The 27,423-nt window shown below is 40.1% G+C and overlaps 2 protein-coding genes across 3 annotated transcripts in view; one reads left to right on the forward strand and one right to left on the reverse strand.

Annotated features, from left to right (window-relative positions):
• MTERF2 (mitochondrial transcription termination factor 2) overlaps positions 1–27,423 on the reverse strand; it is an 87,949-nt gene that overhangs the window by 48,220 nt on the left and 12,306 nt on the right. The window lies entirely within an intron of this gene.
• Positions 2,312–27,141, forward strand: TMEM263 (transmembrane protein 263). The gene is made up of 3 exons (XM_080662094.1): positions 2,312–2,583; positions 22,165–22,231; positions 24,294–27,141. The coding sequence occupies exons 2-3, from the start codon at positions 22,168–22,170 to the stop codon at positions 24,578–24,580; spliced, it is 351 nt and encodes a 116-aa protein (XP_080518220.1). The 5' UTR covers positions 2,312–2,583; positions 22,165–22,167; the 3' UTR covers positions 24,581–27,141.

The raw sequence follows: 27,423 nt of genomic DNA on the forward strand, positions 1-27,423 counted from the left end.
AGCCAGTTCCCAGCAACACCAAGACCCAACTGATAGCACCAGACCAGCTACCTGGTATGAGGGACGTCTTTTCTCTTTTTCAGAATATAGCGGCTAAGAACTGAGGCCCTAGGTCATGAAGGTTCTGAGAAGGAAAGCACAACCCGTTAGGCTACACAACAGGTGGACCTACACACACGCACAACACACACGGACTGAGGCCCTGGAGTAAAAAACAATGTGTTTGATTCCTAGGTCTGCTCTTCACTACCTATGGGCCCCTGGGTAAATTATCTAACGTCTCTATGCCTCAGCTTCCTCATATGAGTATGGAGGACAACAATGGTACTTGCCTCATTGGAATGTTGGGAGAAATGAGATGATACATACTAAAAATTGTACCAAATAAATCTTAGTTATTATTATATCACAGAAAATATATTGGGGCAGAGAAAAAACAAACAAACCAAGTATAGCCCAGGTAATTGTGCCAGGTAAGTCAAAGAGTAGTAAAAAAGTGAGGCTAGAAAAGCAAAATAGTCCTAACCAGTTTGGCTCAGTGGATAGAGTGTTGGCCTGTGGACTCAAGGGTCCCGGGTTCGATTCCGGTCAAGGGCATGTACCTTGGTTGCGGGCACATCCCCAGTGGGGGGTGTGCAGGAGGCAGCTGATTGAAGTTTCTCTCTCATCAATGTTTCTAACTCTCTATCCCTTCCCCTTCCTCTCTGTAAAAAATCAATAAAATATATTTTTTAAAAAAGAAAAATAATTTACTTTGGGTTGTAATCTATATAAACCTGTTAATTGTCCAGTTTACTTTTGAGAGAGACATTGATTTGTTGTTCCACTTATTTATGCAGTCATTGGTGGAGTCCTGTATGTGCCCTGCCACGGGATGATGCTCCAATCAACTGAGCTCCTGGGTCAGGGCCCCAAATCATATTTCAAAGCGACAAGATTATTTAATGTTCTCTTTAAATTCTAGAAAACTAAAATATCTTGATAGTCTCAGCACAACGGTCTAAGTGGATTTGATAGGCTGCTTTGATAAATCAATGATTAGGCTGAAACCATAAAACAATGTTTAGTCCACTCCACTGAAGACGTGGATCGACGTCAGCTTCTTCCAGGTACTTTCCTTGGTTGTCCTTTTCTGAGCCTTGTCAACAGTTGCTCAGCTGCACCACCCTGCTGACTTTGCAGTAAGAAAAACATTCTGTTGGGTCATTGATAGGTTGCTTCACGTGTATGTTCTGTCTTGCTAATTAGATTGTGAAGGAAGATCTGAAACTAGTCTAGGAATTCCGTTTACAAATCCCTTTCAAACCCACCACCTCTTGCTTCTTTTTTTTAAAAAAAACCTATAATTGACTTATCGTCATCTTCATTTATAAGTGTGGAAAGAAGCAAAGTTAATAGATACCGTTTATCTAGTTCAGCAGCCTCTGCACAGCGTATCTCGTTAAGGCCTCGCAAGGACCTGTGCGAGCGGAGCGGGGCATCGCACCCGGGAGCTGCGGCCGGGCAGTGCCCTTCCACAGACAGCTCCTCTCAGCACCTTCCAGGGCGGCGAGCGGGCCTCAGCCGGGGCGGGAGACCTGGGAGACACCGCGCTAGGCTGTGGGGAGCGGGGGAGCGGCCCGAGGCTAGGTTTTCTAATGTCCAGTTCTCTTCTGTTTTCCGATTTGGGGTGCATGGCGGACCCCGGGCACTGCAGTCATTACTGCGCTGGGCGCCGGTGATGACCTAGAGGGGTGTTACTCTCAAGAAGCTCAATTTAAGGGCAGGGAAGATGTACAGTAATAACAGTGATGAGCACGCTCTTGCGTCACCCCTGTCACCTCCACAGTAAAGGCGTGCGAGTCCCAAAGCCAAGGGCTGCGAGAAGGCCCAGCTGGTCACTGCCCCGAGGGGAAGCAGGTAGGGAAGAAGGCTGAGACCCCAGGGCAAAGAGCCGAGGAAATTGGCGAGCGTCCCACCTTCCCGGGGCGAAGGTTCTGAATTCCGGGCGACCGTTATGGTAACGGAACGACGGCTCCAGGTAGCCGCCGGGGCTGGAGCTTGGGACCCCGGGCTGCCGCCGCCGTATTCCCAGGGCTCGGCGCCCCTCGCCCCATCTGATTGGCCGGAGGAGAAAAAGGGCGGGGAGACCCCTGGAGGAGGCGCGCGCGCAGACTGGCCAGGGTTTCCCGCGGAGGCTCCGAGGGGGCGAAGGGGCGGGAGCTGGGCTCGGGGTGAGGGCGTCGCGCGTGCGCAAGGCGGGAGGCGGTGGCTGGGGGCTGCTGGGAGGGCTGGGCAGTCTGAGAAACGGGTGGGCGCCCAAGAGGCCCGGGGTGCGCGTGCGCGTGCGCGTTGGAGTCCGAGTCGCGGGAGGAGGCGGGAGCTGTAGAGGCGGCAGAGGGGGCGGGTCGCGGCGGGCGCCACGTCCGCAGCCAGAAGCCAGCGCCGCCGTCAACGGAGTCTTTGGCTCCACAGCTTGAGGAGGCGCCTCCGGAACCCGCAACCGCCCGAGGCTGTGCCTGCCGCTCTACCCGCCTCAGCTCTTCTTGGTTCTGCCCGCTCCCTCCGCCGGCCCCGGCCCAGGCGGTGGCCCCGACCCCGGCGGTAAGTCGGACTGGCAGGGCGGGGGGCACCGTCTCGGCTTCTGGCCCCCTCTTGGTCGGTCGCCTTCTTCCGTTAGCTCTGCACCTCACCACCCCCGTCTCCGGGCCTGGCTGCCGCGACTGGGGCCTTTGGGAGCACCGAGCAGGAAAGGGGGAGGGGCTGGGCGATGTTGGGGGGCCGACGGAGGTTCGCTGGCGGAGTCACCCCTCTTCACCTGTCCGACTCCTCCGCCGTGGTTTGAGATTGGGATCTCACCTCGCAAGTCTCCGCCTGACTTCTTAGCTCCTTGGGAGAATGGAGGAGTCATCAGCCTGGGAGAGGAGAGGGATGCAGCCGAGCGGCTGTGCTGGGCTCCCCGCCCCGCTGACTCCTGACCTGTTGATAAACCACTCTCGGGTTCGGGCACACAAACCTTGGTCCCTAGTGGACATTCCCAGTGCTCTGCCCAGGTAGGAAAGCTCTTACCCCCGCGCCTAACCTAAACCTACAAGTGTGGGATTGGAGAGGCGCTGGCGGCGCCAGGGGGTGACTGGGGACCGCTGGCGCATTAGTCTCCCGAGTCTAAATTAACACCGTGCCTGCTAAGCACACGCAAGACTGGTTCCCAAGCTCCCACTTCCAATCAGATCCCGTCTCCTAAACAGATCGCCTCTTCTACGTGAGAAGACAAATCCTGGAATCCTGTGGGAGTGGGGGTGTGCTGGGTGTACAACGTGGAGCTGAGGGAGGTGCTGCGCTCAGCTCTAGCCACGGCTCCTCCAGGGTCATTTTCTGCCTCTCCTGCCACGTCACTCCCTCTGCTAAAGGGAAAAAAAAAAAAAAGACTTGCTAGTACCTACAGGGACCAGTGTAGGGAGACGGGGCCGCTGGGAAAGGTTCACAAACACCTAGGAAAAGGAAAATTATTTGATCTATTACGCCCTTGTGAACACCGTACTAATTTCAAATGAAAATGTTTACTGCCTGTGATTATTTGCTATATGCTGTTGTTTAGCCTTTAAAACTTCAACTGGTGCGGGTGCTCAGGAATATTAATACATCAACCTGTACATGACTGTGTGTCCATACCTGTTTTTTTTTTTTTTTTTTAGAGGGGAGTAACCTTTAATAAATCCATATGCATCCTGTTTTGATTTTTTTTACACTTCATTTCTTCAGTCATTGTTATAATAAATGTACCAGAAACCACGGTCAGTAAAATATTGTCTACCTGTAGGCACATCGTTAGAAAAGCTTGAAGTAGTTCTTGTGTGTGTTAGATTATTATTTTTTTTAACTACAGGGAAATCTTTACCTTTCTTTGTTTTATTCATTGAGTATTTGCTGTTTTGCTACTTCCTGAAGATAGCTCACTGGATTATATATATAAACACCTTCAGAGGAGGGCCTTTATATGCTTGTTCAGGCTGAAACCCACGTACCTAATACAGTGTCTGACACATAGTAGGCACACAAATACCTGTTGAGCTAATGAGGTAATAACTTATGAAGATGGTTGATGTACTGGTTATCTGGTTTGATAGTGTACTGTATTGCTGCTTAATGTTTCATTTAAGGGCAGCACTTAAAAATTGCCATTTTGATACTGTCATTTGTTACTTGTCACTAGGTAATCACAAGTTTTACTGGCAGATTATTTTTTTCTTTCCTGGCAGATTCAGTGCATTTCTTATAGTTTATTTGCTGTTGATTTAATAGGCAAGGCCCATCTTAAAAGCAGCCTGTTCAGGATACTTGGTTAACTAGAGAAACCTAAAAATAGTAAGCTGGTGTTTTACTATACACTGCTTGTTGGTGTATGTGTGTTAAAGCTCTGTATAAATATATATTTGAAACTCTTTGTAGTTATTTGGCAAAGAACTCACCCTCACATGGGAGTGAAGATGTGGCAAAGTTCCTATATAATAGAATATGTAGAAGAATTTAACTAATCCATTTATAGTCTTCTTTTTTTTAATAGGGAAATTAGTACTTACTGTTTAATAACAGGTTTTTGAAGCGGCATTGAAGATAAACTGCTCTACGCTGGATTTTGTAGAAAGCTTTATACAGCTTGTTAGTGCTGTTTAGCTTCCTTTGGTACACATAGAGGGGTTTAACCACAGGCAAATTTATGCACTCTTTTCAGACTTTATTTTCATTATTAATGCAAACTTTACATATATGTAAAGTGTTACAGATATCCACAAACAACATTGATTCATCTGTTTTCCTTTTAAAAAGAAAGCTTCCTAAGAGACATTTGTTTACTTATTTCTATTATTGGAAGAAATGATCCTCTAGGAAAAAGTGTTATTAATCCTTGCTCAATATATTTGCCAGCTGCAATAACAATGATATTATTGTACTGGACAAGTCCTTTACATTTCAGTTTGTTAAAAAAGCACAAACTTATAACCAGTCTTAAGTTGGTATAGTTTGTTTACACGTCAGGACCAAATAGTAAAATGTCCATAAATTATTTGTTCTGCCCTAAAGGCTATTTTCTGTTTTTACCTTCCTTAGAAAAGTGTATTTTTAAAAATAGAAACTTGTTTGCATTATAAATTCCTAGAGAGCAGATTTTTTGTTGTTGTTCGGTTTTGAATGAAACTAAATTGATAAGTGCAGGGAAAGTGTATCCAAACTGGATTGTAAACTCTGGTTGAGAGTAGTCCTATGTCCTTAATCACACCGAAATCTTCAGTGCCTAATAGATGCCTGGCACATAGTAGGGACTCAAATGTATGGTGGGTGAGGTAATGACTCAGTGAATTTAGGGCAGATAGTTTACATAGAATTTAATAATTCTGTATAAGGGTAACATTTAAAAATGGTCATTTTGACACTTTTACACTCAGTTGTTACTTGTCTCCATGTGTTATATACTTACAAATTTTACTAGCAGATTACTTACTTTTCATAATTTTAAGAGTTTAGGGGTGTGGGAGAAACCAAGATGGCGGTATAGGTAAGCACCTAAACTGCTGCCTCGCACAACAATTTCAAAACTACAACTAAAAGACAGAACGGACACCATCCAGAACCACAGGAAAGCTGGCTGAGTGGAAATTCTACAACTAGAAGAGAAAAGCTCACGGAGAATCAGAGGAGCGGCAAAGGGCTGAGGTTCGGAGACACGCGCTCGGAGAGGACAGGCGGCTGAGTGCCTGGCTGGCTTTCTCTGGCGGGAGGGGGAAGGAAGCCCCCGACTGCACTGAACCCCAGTTCCGGGCGAAACCCTGTGGAACCAGGCTCATACAGGGGGAGTCTGGACTGTCAGCTAGAGAGAAAGGCACATGGAGCCTTGGAGACTCCGGGGAGCCGTGGCGGGCAGGGGTCTGGAGGCGCGCGCGCAAGTGCGTATAGAGAACTCTGACTGCGGAGGTTGCCTCAGGCTTTCCCTAGCGGAAGGGAGTAGGAAGCTCCTGACTGCACTGAACCCCAGTTCTGGGCGAACCCCTGGGGACCCATGCTTTTACAGGGGGAATCTGGACTGTCAGGCGGAAACTCGGGAGCCATGGAAGGCAGAGGTCTGGAGGTGCGAGCGCAAGGGAAGTGCTAACAGGAAGCCAAGACTGTCTGCTCAGCCCTGAGACTCCGCCCCAACCAAGCTGAGCACAGAGGCTTTTGCAATTTTGCAAGTCTAATCCTATAAGGCTGTCTCCAGCACCGAACTTCTCCCGGCATAGACACAGCTGATCCTCACAGCCAACTGGCCTGGAGGTCAATTCCTCCCAGTGATACCAACAACAATCAAGGCTTAACTCAACAAAGCTGTACACACAGTCCACAAAGGGGTACACCAAGAGTGTCCACCTCAGGTAACTGGGGAGGCCAACCCACTGGGCCATATAGGAAACCTAGCACATAAAGCTACCCTACCAACTCAGGGAAGCAGCGAAAATGTGGAGACAAAGAAACAGATCACAAATGAAAGAAATGGAGGAAAACAAATGAGTGGATATAGAGTTCAAAACCACGGTTATAAGGTTTTTCAAGAATTTCCTAGAAAAGGCCGATAAATTTAGCAAGACCCTCGAGGATATGAAAAAGGACCAACTAGAAATTAAACATACACTGACTGAATTAAAAAATATTATACAGAGACCCAACAGCAGACTAGAGGAAAGCAAGAATCAAATCAAAGATTTGAAATACAAAGAAGCAAAAAACACTCAACTGGAAAAGCAAAAAGAAAAAAGAACCCAAAAAGTTGAAGATAGTGTAAGAAGCCTCTGGGACAAATTCAAGCGTACCAACATCAGAATTATGGGGGTGCCAGAAGAAGAGAGAGAGCAAGATACTGAAAACCTATTTGAAGAAATAATGACTGAAAACTTCCCCCACTTGGTGAAAGAAATAGACTTACAACTCCAGGAAGTGCACAGAACCCCAAACAAAAGGAATCCAAAGAGGACCACACCAAGACACATCATAATTAAAATGCCAAGAGCAAAAGACAATATTAAAAGCAGCAAGAGAAAAACAGTTAATTACCTACAAGGGAGCACCCATACGATTATCAGCTGATTTCTCAACAGAAACTATGCAGGCCGGACGGGAGTGGCAAGAAATATTCAAAGTGATGAATAGCAAGAACCTACAACCAAGATTACTCTACCCAGCAAAGTTATCATTCAGAATTGAAGGGCAGATAAAGAGCTTCACAGATAAGAAAAAGCTAAAGGAGTTCATCACCACCAAACCAGTATTATATGAAATGCTGAAAGGTATTCTTTAAGAAGAGGAAGAAGAAAAAAGTAAAGATAAAAATTATGAACAACAAATACATATCTATCAACAAGTGAACCTAAAAATCAAGTGAATTAAAAATCTGAGGAACAGATTATAATAGAATCAGGGGCATAGAAAGGGAGTGGACTGATAATTCTCAGGGGGAAAGGGGTATGGGAGGTTCATGAAGAGACTGGACAAAAATCGTACACCTATGGATGAGGACAGTCGGGGGGAGGTAGGGCAGAGGGTGGGGTGGGAACCAGGTGGAGGTGAGCTATGGGGGGAAAAAGGAGAAACAATTGTAATAATCTGAACAATAAAGATTTATTAAATTAAAAAAAAAACTTAAAGTTTAGGGGTGTGTTTGTCTTCATAATTCCCAATTTAAGATAAACAGCCCCCTTGTAATAATGATAATGAACAGGATGATAATGTAAAAAGTATTTATCCTTAGTGAGAAAGTGATAATCTCCATAAAGAGGTGATATCACCAAAAGTTTGACAAATGTGTGAAGTTTGTAATGGTATATGTGAGTAAAAAGTGCAGATGGCATAGTTAGTTAAGGATTTTAGCAAAAAAAAAAACCTTTTTAAGGTAATTTGTGACCAAATTGAGAATTTAGAAAAATATTCTACATATGGCATTTACACAATTTTTATTACCCTAATTGTTCTAGAAGAATTTTAATACCGCATACTTGCTGTTAATACCAATGATGTACAAGAAACACACACACACACACACACACACACACACACACACACACACACACACACACACACGCGCGCGCGCGTACGTACGTCTATAGCCTCTTAGGACTTTCAGAGCCCTCTAATAACAAGATCCTCTGGTCTAAGGAGCCAGGCTTCTGGCCTGGCAAAACTCCAGCTTTTCTATTTTATTGTTTACTGATAATCCTGTTGGTAACTTTAGCTAACAATGTTCAGTGTAACTGGGTGTTTCTGTATAATAGTATCTAGATTTCTATATTTCAAGCTTTTCTACCCAAATACTCTAAACGTAAGAGCAAAGTCATGGGGGAGGTGGGGATGTGGTTGGACTGGGAAGAGAGCTGGTAAATCTGAGTATAACCTGAATAAGTTCCAGGCTAGAATCAAATTTCTTGAAAGTCTAGTAATCTTTAAAAATTCTCAAGTGCTTTTCTCTTTTTGATTAGTGTATATCTAAAAATTAAATAGTATTTTAAATTACCGGGTACTATACTAAAATGCAAGTAGCATGTCTCTCTTGTGGTTCTTGAAGCCCCTGGCATACCGTTGCCTAATCTTAAAGATGTGCATTTGAAAAGCATGATTCTAGCTTAAAATGTTTTGTGTTTTTTTTAACCAAAAAGTCGGACCATATATTGTTATGCATTTTTGTGATGCTTAAAATTAATGTGGATTCAAATGATATTTTTATCCCACTAATTCCATAAATACGTTGTGTCTGTTTACAGCAAAAACATGTACTAACAAAATGGTAACAATGTAAGATATTTAAATTGCAGACCAGAAAAAATAGCAATAAGAGTGAAGTCTAAAGGTGGTATGGAGTTGGGGATGAGGGAAATGGGACACACTATCCAGGCCACAGGAACTTAGCTAGTTGAGCAGGAATTTTAACTAAGAATCCTGGAAGCCAGGTCTCAGAAAGAAGAAAACATGCTAAGTATTTTTGGGGAAAAAAAAGTTTTCTGAATACCTATAAAAGTTTCTGAATAGCTCTAAAGAAATGTAGTTAGTGGGTAATTCCTTAACAGTGTGGTACAGTTAATGTAGTAATAGCCTGCATAAGGTTGTTTGTCACAGTTCCCTTCCCAAGGACATAACCAGTAATAAAACACAGTGATGTCATTTTCCTCCAGTCAGCTTTTGTGATTCAAGTACATTGTTTTTCAGATGACCAACTTGATTTGAGGATGAAAACCTAGAATAACTAGGTAGATGAACTGTATAATCTTTAAAAATGTCCTTTATGTATATCACTGACTTCTAAGATTTAAAAATATGTATTTTTCTTTCATTTCAAAAACAGTATCAGTAGAAAATTAAAATATATTCATCTGTATATATAGAAATACTTTGTGAGTGTATGTGTGTATAATTTCTCCCCGCCCCCCCCGCCCCATCCCCATACCGGCAACCTGTCAACACTCTAGTATACTTTCTTCCAGTCTCTTTATGTGCCTTTTTTAAAAAGCTGGATCAATGATATATGCCTTTTATATATTCTAAATGCAACATTAGCATTTCCCCATAGTATTTGATCTTCATAAATTATTTTAATGTCTGCATTGTGTTTTTTAGAAAGCTTATAAATTCATCTCTTGACTTCCATGAGGGTATACTCATTTGACTATTAATTTCCTGGTATATTTTTTGTTTTGTTGGCTTTTTTTTCACCTCTTAAATATGAGCAGTCCAGTTATCAGTTTACTTCTCTCTTTTCCTTGATCATATCACCCACCTCCCACAGCTTCAGCTATCACTTCAAACCACTCTCGGGATCTCAAGTCAGACTCTTGCAGAGTTTCAAGCCCCTTAAATCCTATTGCCTGCTAAACCTCTGTGGATGCCCTGAAGGCATCTTCAAATACAGCTGTTCAAAAACAAGTTCTTTCACCCTAATTGGTTTGGCTCAGTGGATAGAGCGTCAGCCTGCGGACTGAAGGGTCCCAGGTTTGATTCCTGTCAAGGGCATGTACCTTGGTTGCAGGCACATCCCCAGTTGGGGGTGTGCAGGAGGCAGCTGATTTGATGTTTCTCTCTCATTGATGTTTCTAACTCTCTATCCCTCTCCCTTCCTCTCTGTAAAAAAATCAATAAAATATATTTTTTAAAAAAACACAAGTCCTTTCATCGTGCCTATAGTCAACAATAATGTATTGTACACTTATTTATTAGAGGGTAGATCTTGTGTTCTTACCACAATAAAATAAAATTTTAAAAGTCCATCTTCTCTCAGAAATAAATGGTTTCTCCTCTCCTGTTGCTTGTGTTCACCACCATCTTTGTCTATTTAGTTGCTGATTCTCCTTTTATCTCTCATTAATACTCAAAGTTATGTTCTACTTCATACCAAAAAGTTCAAGTACTTGAGTGTCCATGTATCAGGCATTGATTATGGCCCTGGCGATGGAACAGGGAACAAAACCAAGTCTTGTTCTCATGGACCTTACATTCTAATTGGGAGAGACACAAAGTGAACATATACATATATCAAGCGACAATAAGCACAGTGAAGAATATATAACAGGGTTAGGTGACAATGAGAGGGAGAGGAGTTAGGAGAGTGCTTATCCATTATAAGGTGGTCAGGGAAGACCTTTGATAAGGGGACATTTGCACAAAGACCTGAAGGAAATAAGGAAGAAGCCAGGTATATATGTAGGGGAAGAGCCTTTAAGAAGGTAGGGAAGCTCCCATGTTGTTAGATGTGACCGAGCAAGAGGCAGGATGGTAGAAAATGACATCAGCGTGTTAGATGTTGGGTCTCAGATGTGAAGGGATGGACTCTGGACTTTAAGAAAAACAGGCAGCAGCAGGAGGGTTTTAAGCAAAGTATGACATGGCTAGACAGAAAGGTCTAGCTGTCCAAGGGTGGAAGCTCAGAGACCAGTTAAGAGATTTTGTAGTCCAGGTAAGAGCTTATGATGGCTTAACTGATTGTGGTAAGCAGTAGAGGTGATGAGAAGTCCTATGCTGGATTTATTTAGGCAACAGTATGCCAGTGATTAGGTGGGAGTGTTAAAAAAGAGGAAATCAAAGGTGACTTCTAAGTTTTTGGCCCTAACATTTATTTAGACAGGAAAAACTGGCAGAGTTCAGACTGTTATTCCATCTCCTCGGACTACTAAATTAGCCACTTACTATATTTAATCTTTTTGTCCTAAATGTTCTTGTTTCAGTTAGCTTCTTAAAGCACAGGTCTGACAGTGTCATTCTGCTTCCTGGCTCCTTATTGCCTACCCACAGGAAGGTAAAGGTAATTCATATTATTTAGATGAATGTGCACATATCTTTTATGCTTTCATAAAGCACAGTATAAAAAAGTGGTCTTTCTTATTACAAGATAGATTTGGAAAAATTAAAAATATTTTTTAAAGGGATTCTGTATTAGGAGGAAAAGGAAAGACTCTTAGTAGGGATTTGTGGGATATATACAGAAGGCAGTTTTGAAATGTATGCAATTACTATCACAACTCTTAACGCTAAAATATATAAGATGTATAACGTATATATAATTTCCCCATATTTCTGTACAGGGTATGATAGCCTCTACTGATTAGTGATCTGGATTTGTATGTGTATGGTATACAGATACTGGGGTTACAGTGATGAACAAGCTAGACAGAATGTCTCTCTTAGGAATCAACAGTTTAGTGGGGAAGAAAGTAGCTGTTATTCCTTAGGAAGGGACACATACACTCTGCCAGGAATTTCTGAATGTTTTGTCTTCAATTTGTTAAAATAGTATTCTCACCTTAGAGTTAGGGCTAGAATATCTTTAATTTCTATTTTGTATTTCCTGAACAACATGGATCCATGAAGTTATTTGTCCTTAGCCATACAGTTTATGGTCAAGTTGGGATTTGAGACTCAGGCTCTCTGATTCCAGAACCGTAAACACTATGCTGTGTAATACCTATGCTGATAAATTACCATGATGATAAATTCAAGGAATATAAATATGAATGGAAACAAATTTAACATTCTGATTTAAGGGAGTTTTAAAATTGAGGCAGGTCAGTCAAGAACTTCTCCCAGGAATGCATCACCTGATATTCTTTTCTTTTTGTTCTTTGTCAGAGATTACATCTTTACTATCACTTTATTTTCTTTATTATTATTACTTTTAAATAGTAAGATATTTTATTGTTTTGCTTTTTAAAAATAATACTGTGAAGGCCTCAGGCCTACTTTGTTTTTATTTTATATGTCTTTTTTTTTTTTTTTTTTTTTTTTTTTTTTTCAAATTTTTATTAAGGTATTATATGTGTACATATCTTACCATTGCCCCCCACCCCCACCCCACTCCCATACATGCCCTCACCCCCCAATGTTTTGCATCCGTTGGTTACTCTTATATACATGCATATAAGTCCTTCAGTTGATCTCTTATTTCCCCCACCTCTCCCTAGCCTTACCACTGTAATTTGACAGTCTGTTTGATGCTTTACTGCCTCTGTAACTATCTTTTTGTTCATCAGTTTATAATGTTTTTCATTATCCCCAAATGAGTGGGATCATGTGGTATTTTTCTTTCATTGACTGGCTTATTTCACTTAGCATAATGTTCTCTAATTCCATCCAAGTGCCTACAAATGGTAGTAATTCCTTCTTTTTTACGGCAGCATAGTATTCCATTGTGTAGATGTACCATAGTTTTCTGATCCAGTCATCTGCTGATGGGCACCTAGGCTGTTTCCAAATCTTAGCTATTGTAAATTGTGCTGCTATGAACATAGGGGTGCATATATCCTTTCTGATTGGTGTTTCTGGTTTCTTAGGATATATTCCTAGGAGTGGGATTACTGGGTCAAATGGGAGTTCCATTTTCAGTTTTTTGAGGAAACTCCATACTGTTCTCCACAGTGGCTGCACCAGTCTGCATTCCCACCAGCAGTGCACGAGGGTTCCTTTTTCTCCGCATCCTCGCCAACACTTGTCGTTTGTTGATTTGTTGATGATAGCCATTCTGACAGGTGTGAGATGGTATCGCATTGTTGTTTTGATTTGCATCTCTCGGATAATTAGTGACTTTGAGCATGTTTTCATGTGTCTCTTGGCCTTCCTTCTGTCTTCTTTCGAAAAGCTTCTATTTAGGTCCGTTGCCCATTTTTTTATTGGATCATTTATCTTCCTTTTATTAAGTTGTATAAGCTGCCTGTAGATGTTGGAAATTAAACCTTTATCAGTGATACCATTTGCAAATATGTTCTCCCATACAGTGGGGTTTCTTGTTGTTTTGTTGATGGTTTCTTTTGCTGTGCAAAAGCTTTTTATTTTGATGTAGTCCCATTTGTTTATTTTCTGTTTGGCTTCCATTGCCCTAGGGGCAGTATCACTGAAAAAGTTCTTTTGGCATATGTCTGAGATTTTGCTGCCTGTGGATTCCTCTAGTATTTTTATGGTTTCCCGTCTTATATTTAAGTCCTGTACCCATTTTGAGTTTATTTTTGTGTATGGTGTAAGTTGGTGATCTAGTTTCATTTTTTTGCATGTATCTGTCCAATTTTCCCAACACCATTTATTAAAGAGACTGTCTTGACTCCATTGTATGTTCATGCCTCCTTTGTCAAATATTAAATGCGCATATTGGTTTGGGTCGATATCTGGATTCTCTATTCTGTTCCATTGATCTATATGTCTGTTCTTGTGCCAGTACCAGGCTGTTTTGATGACAGTGGCTTTGTAATACAGCTTGAAATCTGGTATTGAGATCCCTCCTACTTTATTCTTCTTTCTCAGGATTGCTGTGGCTATTCGGGGTCTTTTTTTATTCCAGATGAATTTTTGGAGAGTTCTTTCTAGGTCTGTGAAATACGCCGTTGGTATTTTAATGGGGAGTGCATTGAATCTATAGATTGCTTTGGGTAGTATGGACATTTTAATGATGTTGATTCTACCAATCCATGAACATGGTATGTTCTTCCATCTGTTTACATCTTCCTCTATCTCTTTTTTCAGTGTCCTGTAGTTTTCCGCATATAGGTCTTTTACCTCCTTGGTTAGGTTTATTCCTAAGTATCTTAATTTTTTTGGTGCGATGGAAAATGGGGTTGCTTTTTTAGTCTCTCTTTCTGTAAGTTCATTGTTGGTGTATAGAAATGCCATAGATTTCTTGGTGTTAATTTTGTATCCTGCTACATTGCCGAATTCATTTATTAAGTCTGTTAGTTTTTTGATGGAGTCTTTCGGGTTTTTTATGTACAATATCATGTCATCTGCAAATAAGGACAGCTTTACTTCTTCTTTTCCAATTTGGATGCCTTTTATTTCTTCTTCTTGTCTAATTGCAGTGGCTAATACTTCCAGTACTATGTCAAACAGGAGTGGTGAGAGTGGGCATCCCTGTCTTGTTCCTGTTCTTAGGGGAAATGGTTTTAGTTTTTGCCCATTGAGTATGATGTTAGCTGTGGGTTTATCATATATAGCTTTTATGATGTTGAGGTATGATCCTTCTATTCCCACCTTGTTGAGAGTTTTTATCAAGAAAGGGTGTTGGATTTTGTCAAATGCTTTTTCTGCATCAATTGATATGACTATGTGATTTTTATCTCTCAATTTGTTTATGTGATGTATCACATTTATTGATTTGCGGATATTGAACCATCCTTGCATTCCTGGGATAAACCCTACTTGGTCATGGTGTATGATCTTTCTGATGTACTGCTGGATCCTATTTGCTAGAATTTTGTTGAGGATTTTGGCATCTACATTCATGAGGGATATTGGCCTGTAATTCTCTTTCATTGTGTTGTCTTTATCTGGTTTTGGTATTAGGGTGATGCTGGCTTCATAGAAGGAGCTTGGAAGTGTTCCTTCCTCTTGAATTTTTTGGAATAGTCTGAGGAGGATAGGTTTTAGTTCTTCCTTGAATGTTTGGTAGAACTCTCCAGTGAAGCCGTCTGGCCCCGGGCTTTTGTTTGCCGGAAGCTCTTTGATGACTGCTTCAATTTCTTCCATAGTTACTGGCATGTTGAGCTGTTTAGATTCTTCCTGATTGAGTTTTGGAAGGTTATATTTTTCTAGGAATATGTCCATTTCCTCCAGGTTGTCCAGTTTGTTGGAATAGAGTTGTTCGTAGTATTTTTTAACAATCCTTTGTATTTCGGCGGGATCTGTTGTTATTTCACCTCTTTCATTTCTGATCTTGTTTATTTGGGTCCTCTCCCTTTGCTTCTTGGTGAGCCTGGCTAGAGGTTCATCAATCTTGTTTATCCTTTCAAAGAACCAGCTCTTGGTTTTGTTGATCTTTTGTATTGTTTCTTTGGTCTCTATGTCGTTTATCTGTGCTCTGATCTTTATTATTTCCTTCCTTCTGCTTACACTGGGCTTTTCTTGTTGCTCTTTTTCTAACTCTTTGAGTTGTTGGGTTAGGTAATTTATTACCCCTGTTTCTTGTTTTTTGCAGTAGGCTTGTAGAGCTATGAACTTCCCTCTCAAGACTGCTTTCGCTGTGTCCCATAGATTTTGGATTGTAGTGTTTTCATTGTCATTTGTTGTCATGATGTTTTTTATTTCTTCTTTGATCTCTCTGGTAACCCAGTCATGGTTTAATAGCATGCTGTTTAGTCTCCATGTGTTTGATTTCTTTGGGTTGTTTTTATTGTAGTTGATTTCCAGTTTTATGCCACTGTGGTCTGAGAAGATGCTTGATATGATTTCTATCTTCTTGAATTTGAAGAGACTTTGCCTATGTCCCAACATATGGTCTATCTTTGAAAATGACCCATGTGCACTTGAGAAGAATGTATATTCTGTGGCTTTGGGGTGAAATGTTCTGAAGATGTCAATTAATTCCATCTGGTCTAGTGAGTCATTTAGGATTGATGTTTCTTTGCTGATGTTTTGTTTAGAGGATTTGTCCAATGGTGATAGTGGGGTATTAAAGTCTCCTACTATGATTGTATTGCTGTCAATGTCTCCCTTGATATCTTCCAGGAGTTTTTTTATGTATTTGGGTGCTCCTGTATTGGGTGCATATATGTTTACCAGAGTTATTTCTTCTTGTTGGATTGCTCCCTTTAGTATTATGAAATGGCCTTCCTTATCTCTTGTTATGTCCTTCAGTTTGAGATCTAATTTGTCAGAAATAAGTATTGCTACCCCAGCTTTTTTTTCAGTTCCATTTGCCTGGAAAACCTTTTTCCATCCCTTCACCCTCAGTCTGTGTGCGTCTTTTTTTCTGAGGTGGGTTTCTTGTAGACAGCAGATATATGGGTCGTGTTTTCTTATCCAATCTGTTACCCTATGTCTTTTGATTGGGGCATTTAATCCATTTACATTTAAAGTTATTATTGATAGGTACTTATTTGTCGCCATTCCTATTCTTTACCCCTGTGTTACTTCTTCGCTTCCTGTTTCTTTCTTTCTTTCTTTCTTTTTTTTTTTTTTTTTTTTTTTTTTTTTTTACAGTAGACCCTTTAGCATTTCTTGCATTGCTGGTTTGGTGGTAATAAATTCCCTTAGTCCTTTTTTGTCTGTGAAGCTCCTGATTTCACCTTCAATTTTGATTGACAGCCTTGCTGGGTACAGTATTCTTGGATTCAGCCCCTTCCTTTGCATGACTTTGTATATTTCATTCCATTCCCTTCTGGCCTGATGAGTTTCTGTTGAGAAATCAGTTGCTAGTCTGATGGGGGTTCCTTTGTATGTAACTTTCTGTCTCTCTCTTGCTGCTTTTAAGATTCTTACTTTGTCGTTGGTGTTTGCCAATTTAATTATAATGTGCCTTGGTGTCGGTCTTTTGGGGTTCATTTTGCTTGGGACTCTGTGAGCTTCTTGGATTTGTGTGGGTTTTTTCTTCCCTATATCTGGGAAATTTTCTGTCATTATTTCTTCAAAGAGGTTTTCTATTCCTTGCTCAGCTTCCTTTCCTTCTGGAACCCCTATTATGCGGATGTTGTTTTGTTTCGTGTTGTCCCAAAGTTCCCTTAGACTCTCCTCCTGCCTTTTAATTTTTTTTTCTAGAAGTTGCTTTTCTTGGGTATTTTTTTCCATCTTGTCTTCTAGCTCACTGATGCGGTCCTCTGCTTCTTCTAGTCTACTCTTGATGCTTTCTATTGAGTTCTTTACAGCAGCGATGTCATTTTTCATTTCTTCTTGGTTCTTCTTCATTTCCTCTTGGTTCTTGCTCATATTGTCGAATTTGTCTTCCATTCTTTTCAGCCACCTTATGACCATTTCTCTGAATTCTTTTTCTGGAAGGTTGCTTGCTTCCATTTCGTTTACTTCCTTTTCTGGTGATGCCTGCTTTTCTTTCATATGCGGGCTGCTTCTTTGTCTCCCCATGGTCTCTCTTCTCTGGGTGTCTGGTTATGTAGTTTTCTCTCTCCTGGGTTGATTTAAAGGCACAAAATACAGCACTACCAGGTACAACTCACAAGGCACTGAACAGGAATGTATTCACGATATTAATAACCTCCAATAAAGGTGACCACCAGAGAAAGGCAAATTAGGTGATAGAAGAGAAAGAAGAAGAGGAAAAAAGAAAGAAAGAAAAAAAAAAAGAAAAAAGGAGTGTGAAAATGAAATTGGGAAAAGGGAAAGTAAAGAGAAAAAAAAAAAAGTAAGAGAGACAAGAAATTGACTAAGAGAGAAAGGGGAACAGACTATATATATTGGGGATAAAACTCCAATAGAACAATCACTAATCCCAGCAAATGCCAGCAACAAGTGCCTGGGGATTAGTACAAACTACAACACCAATTAATATGGAGTGAGGCAAGGGAAAGCTGAAGCACAAAACAAACAAAAAAATAAATAAAAGAAGAATAAGCAAAACAATCTCACAAAAAAAGCATAAAAATTGGATATAATCTACATTCAAGCAAACAACAACAAAAGGACAGAGTTAAGGACAAGTTTATGGATAACTCAGACAGCGAAGGGAAAGGTGTATGTGGACTTGGAGCAGGGGATTGGAGATTAGATATGTAAGTAGGGTGAAATTTTAACAAGGGGTAAACAGAAAGAATAGGGAAAATCTAAAGCAGTAAAAGGGTAAGACAAACAGGACACTGAAAAGGGGGAGGTTAGGAAGAGAGTGATGGCCTAAAGGTAGAGTTGAGGTAGAGTAAAACGATGCTAAAGGAAAGATAAAAAATAGAATGTAGAACCCTAATCCCAAAATAAAATGAAGAGAAAATAAAATGACACTTTAAAAAAAAAAAAAAAAAGATAAAATAGCAGTAGTAATAATACGGATTGAAAATAAAAATGTAATCATTAAAAAGGTAAAATCAAGTGATGAAAAAAGAAAAAAAAAGTTTCTTGATTAAAAGATGCAAAAAATGAAAATTTAAAAAAAATAAAAAAATAAAAAAAATAAAAGGTAAAAATAAAATGTGGAGTAGTGAAGGTCATTCACTTCCTCTGTTTTTCTGTTTGGCACGCCTGTTTCTCAGTCCAGGCAGTATTGCAGTTCCCTGCGATCCACTGCTCTTCGGTGTTGTAAGCCAGTCCTGATTTTAAGCAGGCGGTGTGTCTTAATTTCTCGTATTCCTTTATTTTTGATTACACAAGAGTCAATTTGTGATTCAGCCCCTGGGTGGCAGTGTTTCTGGATTGACTTCCGGGTCTATCTATGGCCTCTCTAGGCAGTGTTAGAGCCTTCTTTCCCTGTGGCACTCGCCACGGGCCTGTGGGAGTGGGCTGCCTCAGAGCTGGCTCTCTGATGGTCACTCCCTGCTCCGATCCCCAGGTTCCAGAAAAACAACCTTCCCCTGCAGTCTCCCAGGGTGTCCCCAACTGGGTGATCCTATGTATTGGGCTTAGTAATCAGATGCAAGGATTTGAAGAGGAAAAAGCCCAAGTGTGCGTACTCCGGGACTCCGCGTAAGCCCAGGCACCCAGGGAGCGCACGGGCTGCGCGTAAGTCTGGACTGCCTGAAATTCTTAGGGTGTCCCTGCACTTCAGATCAAAATGGGTTGCTTTTTAGAGTGCCCTTCTCTTAGCAGCTCTGAGGACCCCTTTCCACAGTCACAGATCACGCCAGCCCCTACAGCCACGGATTTTTCTAGGCACAGACTTCCCTGGTCCTCCAGCTCCCGCAAAACGCGCGTTCCTCTCTCCCGCCGGGACCAGAGACCTCACCTTATCCCAGGCGAAATCTGACCTTTCTGTGGTGAAGTGTAGAGCTCCTCTGAACCCGTGTGCTTGCGCCAGTTGGGGAGCGTTGTTCTGGGGCTCGCAGCTGTTCCTGGGGTGCCGCCGTTGTGGATTCTCAGGCTTCAGATAAGCTCCACTTTCCGGATCAAGATGGCGCAGACTCCGCGTCCAACCCCGCAGCTCCGGGAGGGGACCCAGCCGCAGTTCGTGCTGCCAGGTCAGGGGAACCCCGTTCAGCAGTCCCCCGCCTCCTTCTGGAATTCAGCTGTCTCCCAACCAGCCAACAAACACTCCTTGCGCGACCCTCAGCTGTTCTTTCTTTCTGCTCCGGGACAAGGCTCGGAACACGTCTGTCTATTCCGCCGCCATTATTCCCTCTTATTTTATATGTCTTTAAAAATATTCCCAAGAGTTGTTTTTGAGCTTCCTCTCATCGATGGCTCCATGCCAGCCTGCCTGGAGGTTATGCCCTTGGCCTTGCTCAGTAGGGAGTTATCTTTGCAGACCTTATTCATCCTAGCAGCAGCTCTGATTTGGTGTCCGAGGACCGTGAATGCTCTTCTGGTTGTTGCTGGCATGCTGCATGGCCGGAGGCAACTCACTCTTTTGAGTGCTTCTTCAGGAAGATTCTCCCACCAGCAGTGTACCAGTGCCCCATTGTCCCATACTCTCTCCAATACAGAATGAACTTTGCCAGTCAGTCTCAATGCGCTTTCTTCACCTCTCTAGTTGTGGAACTTCCACTCAGCCACCTTTCCCGCGGTTCTGGGTGGTAGTTCTGCCATTTAGTTATAATTTTGATGTGGTTGTGAGAGGCAGCAAGTATAACTATTTCCCTATGCCGCCATCTTGGTTCTCCCCTTTACTATCACTTTAAATCTCAAGTGTGTATGGGATGATCTGCTAAATTCACAAACCAGACCAGCATAAGATAGGTGTTCTTGGTAAGTGGCCTGAGTCACTATAGCAACTGAAAGATATTTAAGCACGCTGGCAGGTGCTGCAGGACTCTGGGATGCAGTGAAGTCCCAACTTACACAGGATTTAGGTTTTAAAGGCATTGCAAGTTGAATTACATAAAGTTAAAATTACCTTTGAAAAATCCCACTTCTCACAACCACTACCTCTCTTACCCTCATTTACCAACTTTTGCCGTAATTATTGAGCTACAGAAGGAAATATGGATGAGTTTTTATCTGATCATCCAGTACTTTAAAATCATTAGGAATCATTAAGGAAAGGGAAACTTCCCTGACTTTCCTTTGACCACTTAAACCACTCTGTTCTGCAATATGTATGAACCTTGAATACATTATTCTAAGTCTTCTAAGAGGTCTTTCTGCTTGTTCTTGCTCTCCTGTTGCATGTTCTCCCACAATAGCCAGAATTGTTTTTAAAAGTATCAATCAGAACATATCAGTCCTCTCTGTTCAGTACCTTTTATTGGCTCCCCATCTCACTCGAGAGTTAAAAGTTAACCACCACCTGGCCTTGTTAGGGCCTAGGTAGTCCAGAATACTTAGTGGATTGCTGGGACCACAACCCCACTTTCTGGCCAAGCAAGAAAATTTTAGACCAGTCTTGACTTTTAATTTTTACTTAGTCAAGTGACTATAAAAGCAAATATTTTAAAATAGTAAAGGAGATCAACGAAAGAACTTGTTTGCATATATGCATAACCCATGGTCACACACAATAGGGTGGTGAAGGCCTGGGGTGGGGGGCGGGCTAGAAGGTGTCAACAGGGAAAAGGGGGGGACATATGTAATACTTTTAACAATAAAGACTTTTAAAAATTCGTAAAGGAAATTGGGGAAAGAAAGTTTATGTTTTCTTCATTCTAGCATAGCTTTATTTTATTAGGTTCTTTCACTACTTATACTTAGAGGTAATCATAGTACATTGTTTTTCATAGATTTTGGACTCTTTTGCTACCTACTTATTAGAGCTCTAAAAACAACAATAAAAAATTAATCAAAATCCTTCTTAGTGATTCAGACTGATGGTGTCATCTCTATAGCAGGATGTCATTTTTTTAAGAAAATTTTCAGTTAGTAAATATTTTAGTCATAGGTTTTTCTCTAACTCTGTTTGGAAATAAATTACAGTTGAGTTAGCCAATATTCTGTAAGAGGAAGCACTTAAAATTTTTGTCTGCTAACCCCCACCTTCCAACTTTCTTCAGTTAGTCATCTTCAGTTTAAGTTGAAGCAGCAATAAAACAGGGAAACGTATACTATACAATGCCTGCCATTCTTTGGTTGGTATACTATATAATAAAGAGGTAATAGCAAATTGACCATCACTCCAACACACAAAATGGCCACCCCCACGTGTCAAAGATGGCCGCCATAAGATGGCTAGCAAGGGAGGGCAGTTGTGGGCAATCAGGCCAGCAAGGGAGGGCAGTTGGGAGGGACCAGGCCTGCAAGGGAGGGCAGTTGGGGTGATCAGGCCTGCAGGGGAGGGCAGTTGTGGGGGACCCAGGCCTACAGGGGAGGGCAGTTAGGGGCGACCAGGCTGGCAAGGGAGGGCAGTTAGGGGTGACCGGGCCAGTAGGGGAGGGCAGTTGGGGGCGACTGGGACTGCAGGGGAGGACAGTTAGGGGTGGCCGGGCCTGCAGGGAAGGGCAGTTGGCATAGATCAGGCCGGCAGGGGAGCAGTTAGGTGTCAATCAGGCTGGCAGGCAGGCAGGCAAGCGGTTGGGAGCCAGCAGTCCTGGACTGTGAGAGGGATCCCAGATTGGAGAGGGTGCAGGCTGAGCTGAGGGACACTCACCCCCCCCCCCCCCCCCATGCACGAATTTCATGCACTGGGCCTCTGGTTTGAGATAAGATTTATATTGTCCACTAGTTTAACTAAAAGTATGTCTTAAATACCACAAGAAACAAGAAGAAGTAGTCTTGTGATGGGTGTTTTAAAATGTTGTTTATCCGAATAAAGCTGATTAAGTCTTAATTGAGCATGTGATAAGTGGCAGTCTCCCATGTTGAGGTTAAAATGAAATATGTGTGTTTTTTTAGATCATGAATCAGGCAGATAAAAATCAACAAGAAATCCCATCATACCTTAGTGATGAACCACCAGAAGGTAAGTATGCACTTGTAACACTAAGAATGGAACAAATATCCTATTGAATCCAAGTTCTGATTGTTTTTATTAAATTTAAAAAATAACTACCTTGTCAGTAAATGCATTCCAAAAATAAACTATGATAAACCTTTTTAGCCTCCAAAAGAAAACACTGATATTGGTGAATGAGTACATGTAAAATTTATTTTTCTGTTACTCTTATTTTAAGACCATTTCACAAGTAAGACTATCCATTAATTTGTAAACAAGAGTGGGTGGGATGCTGAGGAAAGCTGGACTGTGTTTAGTGTTGATACTGTACATACAGAAAAAAAGAGGTACTTGTGATTTGTTGTTAAACTCCTGTCATTTCATCTCATTAATAATTGGTAGCACTCTCTTCCTATATTATACATGGTCTTAGGGTCTGCTTAAATTCTCTTTAGTTTTAAAATTGTTATATCATTTTATTCTTACCTTTACTTCAGCAATCCTTGGAAACACTAACTGTAGAGCTAATGTCTTGATGGGCATTTTCTATTTATGGTTTTGGTGTAGAATATTATTACCTTTAATTCAAATAGTGATCTCTTTGGACAACTGCATGTTTGTACAGGACAGTCATATTAGGTAAGAAAGAGACTCAAATTGGAGAATAAGAGATGTTAAGTGACTTACAGACCAGATAGATTACAGTAGCAAGACGAATGAGGATGTCTCTGGGAAGAGGCTAAGGCTAAACTTCTAGCCCTAGGTATTGTATTTTGTTCCCAGTTCTGTTACCCATTGTCCAAAACTTTCTTCCTCTACTTATGTTAGCAGACAAAAATGAAATCACTAGGAAAATAAACAATGAAAAGTTCATACTTAAGCCTAAAAGACGATGGAGGTAACTAAGCTTTAGTTTGCTGGAGAAATAGTCTAGAAAATTATCACCTCACCTGTTTTCCTTGTTTTATTTTTTAGGGCTAGAACCCTGAAAAGAACTTAGGGCTCAGTAAAAAAGTTAATAAGGACTTTGTGAGAAAGTCACCAGGAAAGAGATAAAGGCTCTCCAGGAGCATGACCGCCAGGGAAAAGAACAAGCCTCAGGAATGGCTGTGTATGGCAACCTGCTAAACAAAAGTAGTCTGCAAAGTCGATAATTTATGGTGTGGTAATTAAGAGTACACTGTAATTAGATCAACAGCATTAATATTTATTGGATTTGACTGAGAAAAACTATCTTCATTAAATGCTTGTGCACCAAATTTAGCCTAGCAGTCTGATCCTATATGAGGTGTTCAATGTGAAGCAGTTGTTTTATCCTGAAATCAGGATTTCCCTCCTTCCCTAGTATTACTGACCTTGACCTTGATTACAAAAGAATGACCAATTATGTAATCCTTTCCATCATAATTTTACACTTAATGCAGTAGTTCCCCCTTATGCACAGGGGATACATTCAAAGACCCCCAGTGGATCCCTGAAACTTTGGATAGTACCAAATCCTATGAATACTATGTTTTTTTCCTATACATATATGCTTATGATAAAACTCACTTTATAAATCAGACAAGGCAAGAGAGTAACAAGAATAAAAAAATAGAACATTTACAATATAGTGTAAAAGAATTACATGAATGTGGTGGTCTCCCTCTCTCAAACTATCTTATTTTGATGGACATTGATTATTATTCACCTCTTAGGCAGGATGGAGGGGGATGGGTCAAGATTTCATCATGTTATTAAAAATGGTACACAATTTAAAGCTTATGAATTGTTTATTTCTGAAATTTGCCACTTAATATTTTCAAACCAAGGGAAACCATAGGTAAGGCATGACTAGGGTATATTTAAATGCTTATCTATATCTTAAGCCTTTTAATTCAGCTATTTAAAAATTTATATTAACTATGTTTATTACTTAAATAGTTTTAAAAATTTGGATTTTAAAAATTTAGACATTGCTGAACATGGACATTTGTAATGTGGTGGACCTTTTCAAAACAACCTCCTGATTGTTAGGAAGTCTTAGGTTACTTGATTTGTAATGTTTTTTGTAGACATATCTAACAATATCATTCTATTTTATCATTAGGATCAATGAAAGATCACCCACAGCAGCAACCAGGCATGTTGTCCCGTGTGACTGGCGGTATTTTCAGTGTTACAAAAGGAGCTGTTGGTGCCACCATTGGTGGTGTGGCTTGGATTGGTGGAAAGAGTCTGGAGGTGACCAAAACAGCTGTTACAACTGTACCTTCCATGGGAATAGGGCTGGTGAAAGGGGGCGTGTCTGCTGTGGCTGGAGGTGTTACAGCTGTTGGGTCTGCTGTTGTAAACAAAGTGCCCTTAACAGGAAAGAAGAAAGACAAATCTGACTAAAACATGGAGATACATTTGCTCTCTACAGCATTATGATGCCAGTGGCATTGAATTGCTAAATTATGGACTACAACTAAGTCAACTGTTTTGGACGTTTATCTTCTTAAACTGCTGTGTTGAAAGTATTGATGACTGGCTTTCGTCTAAAAAGAAGAGACCAATACTAGCACAGTGTATGAAGGTTTCTCATACTTAAATTCCAGCTTTTTATCTGGTGAAATGTTACACTTATCAGCTGTAACTGAAGATATATTTGAGTATTTACTATGTCTTTTAGTTTAACTAAAAATGTGAAAGTTGAATTTAGTGGATGATCTTTACAATTCCATATGTATAATGTGCCAGGTAACACATCTATCCCTTAAAAAGGGAACCTTGAACTACATAAACTGTAATTTTGATGTGCCTACTAGTTTCAGATGTCTTAGTTTTTTTATAATGATAGTTGATTAGGCCAAGAGGCATTCTTTTCTTATTTAAGCTGGTAAAAGTAGCAAGATTTAGAGAAATTTAAAAGAAAAGATAAAGGGTTTTATGATCCTGAGTGTTAACCATCTTTTGTTAGATATACATTATATTTATTTCATCATCGATGCCTTACAAAAGAAAACATCTTTTCTAACACCCTAATTGTGCAGTTCTTAGAATTATATATGGATTCTCTTAAAAGTTGTTTGTATGAGATCAGTTTTCCTTCTTTAAGAACCTCAGGAGTCATGGGGTAAAGGAATTTCTTGCTCTTAGCAGATTAGACAGTGGTTAACTTTTTGTTATTTGTCTGTAGTTATGACCAAACAGTACGCTTCAACCTGGGTTCATGCTCCATCATCAGTACACCTCACAGTGCCTAAGGAACATGTCTTTGCTGGTCAGAAGCTTTGTAGGAAGAGTTTCAGGTTAAGGATGGATAAATAATTTTCAGTTTTTAAAAATTACCTAGAACATCCCAGATATAAAAAGAATACTTCACATTTATTTTACATCTAGGATGGCTTAAATTATAAGCAGGTCTTTTTTAAAACATGGTAAAAGAGCCACAGATTGTGAGAGCTGCCTTTTAAATGGAATGAAATGGGCTCCATGGATTAGTTTTGAATGTAAAATATATGTAAGTGCTTTCAATGGTTTATAGGCTTTTAAAATGTTATCTCACCATCCTTTAAAGCAGTTGTAGACTTTGTATCATTTTCAAAGTCAAATTCAGGCAGGGAATTGAAGTTTTGATTGTGGATAAGTGTCATGTCTTAACATATCTCATCATGTCTCACTCATTCTCAAAGAATATGACTTAGCTGAAATTCATCTTTTTGTTTCTTGTTTCATAAAAAATTTAAAAGTGACATGCATATATATATATATATATATATATATATATATATATATATATATATTTGGCATTCCTCTTAACTAAGGGTAATAATCCAATCCTGAAAAAAAATCTTAGTTTATACTTAAGTCCAGATATTTGCCTCTATTCTGCAGATTTTTTTTTCCTTGCAAGGGAGGGAAGGAAAGGTATGATGCTCTGGAGATAATAAGAGAAATAGCCTCCCTGAGAACTTAAAACAGATCACTTTCGCACCCAAGGCTGAACTGTTTATAAACAACAAAGAATTTTTACATTAATAATGTGGATTATGAACCGGATAAGAACATTACTTTTCAAAACTTTCATAAATACCAGCAGGGATTTTAAGCAAATCTACAAAGGTTCTTGAACTTTTCTACAGTATATAAAACGGAAAAGTTGTTAAGGAGTTCAATTCATCAGAAATTAAATGGCCTTTTATTTCATGCCGTGTTATTTAAGGTATACTTGTTGGTATATCTGGTCAGATGTCATAATTAGCAAAGGTGGGTTTATTTTAAATCCAAAATTAATAGATGAACACAAATAATGACCTAAAATAATGGTAGTGGAGAACTTGTTTCCTGCTATTTGAAAGAAATTATTACTTCATTAATAGGTCATATTTCTAATTTATGTTCTCTAGTCATAGGTTCTGCTGTGCTTTATACCTGCATTTCTAAATATACTTTAGTTCACTGTATGCTTGCATATTTATTTTTAACTTTGCTTATCTTTAAAATTGCTTGAGGAAAATAAAATGGTTGTAATTAATTTCTGCTACAGAAAAGCCACCTGGTACATTTTATCTTACCGAGTTTGTTTTAAATTCTAAACTGTAACTTTGTTCAGGAGAGGCTTTTGCAATGATAGCAGAGAACTGTACAAATGAAGTTAGTCATGGAGGTTCTTGTTGAAATGAACTTGCCATCTGATATGTATAGCTGTACACTTGAGTCTTTCTGTTTATTTTTGTCGATTAGCATTTGACCTGTAAACAGTACTAATTCACTTTAAGAAACTAAGGTAGTTGTACATACCTGGAGGTATCTGTTATTCAGCTTTTCTTTTGAGTGGGTATTTGCACAATGAGGGTAACCGTGTGTGACCCACTGAATGACTGATCTAATAATGTTGATATTATGAGTCCTGCACTTAGATGAAAATAACTGATGACTGAATTTTTTTGTATTAAAGGAATGAGAAAAGAATACATGAATCTGTTAATAAAACACTATGATCTACAAAATATGAAATGTTTCATAAAGATCTAAGGAAATAAAGGAAATTTTAAAACAGGGTAGTCTTAAAATTTTTAGTTACATAGCAGTTTAGAAAGTTTAAAAATTTTTGACGTTAATGAAGAAACAAGATAAAACATCTCTGAATATATTTTGATGCCAACACAATAAATGAAATGCAAATATATTTTAAACAACTCTAAAAAAGATTAAAAATGTAGATTTCTGGGTTTCACCACAACTTGCTGAATCTC

This window comes from Plecotus auritus (assembly GCF_963455305.1).
Source record: "Plecotus auritus genome assembly, chromosome: 3".
Taxonomy (NCBI): Eukaryota; Metazoa; Chordata; class Mammalia; order Chiroptera; family Vespertilionidae; genus Plecotus; species Plecotus auritus.

Excerpts from the sequence above, each read along its gene's own strand:
- TMEM263 (XM_080662094.1), top strand. The coding sequence starts at position 22,168 with ATGAATCAGGCAGATAAAAATCAACAAGAAATCCCATCATACCTTAGT. Across the intron at positions 22,232-24,293 it reads TAGTGATGAACCACCAGAAG|GATCAATGAAAGATCACCCA; the intron begins GTAAGTATGCAC and ends TTTTATCATTAG.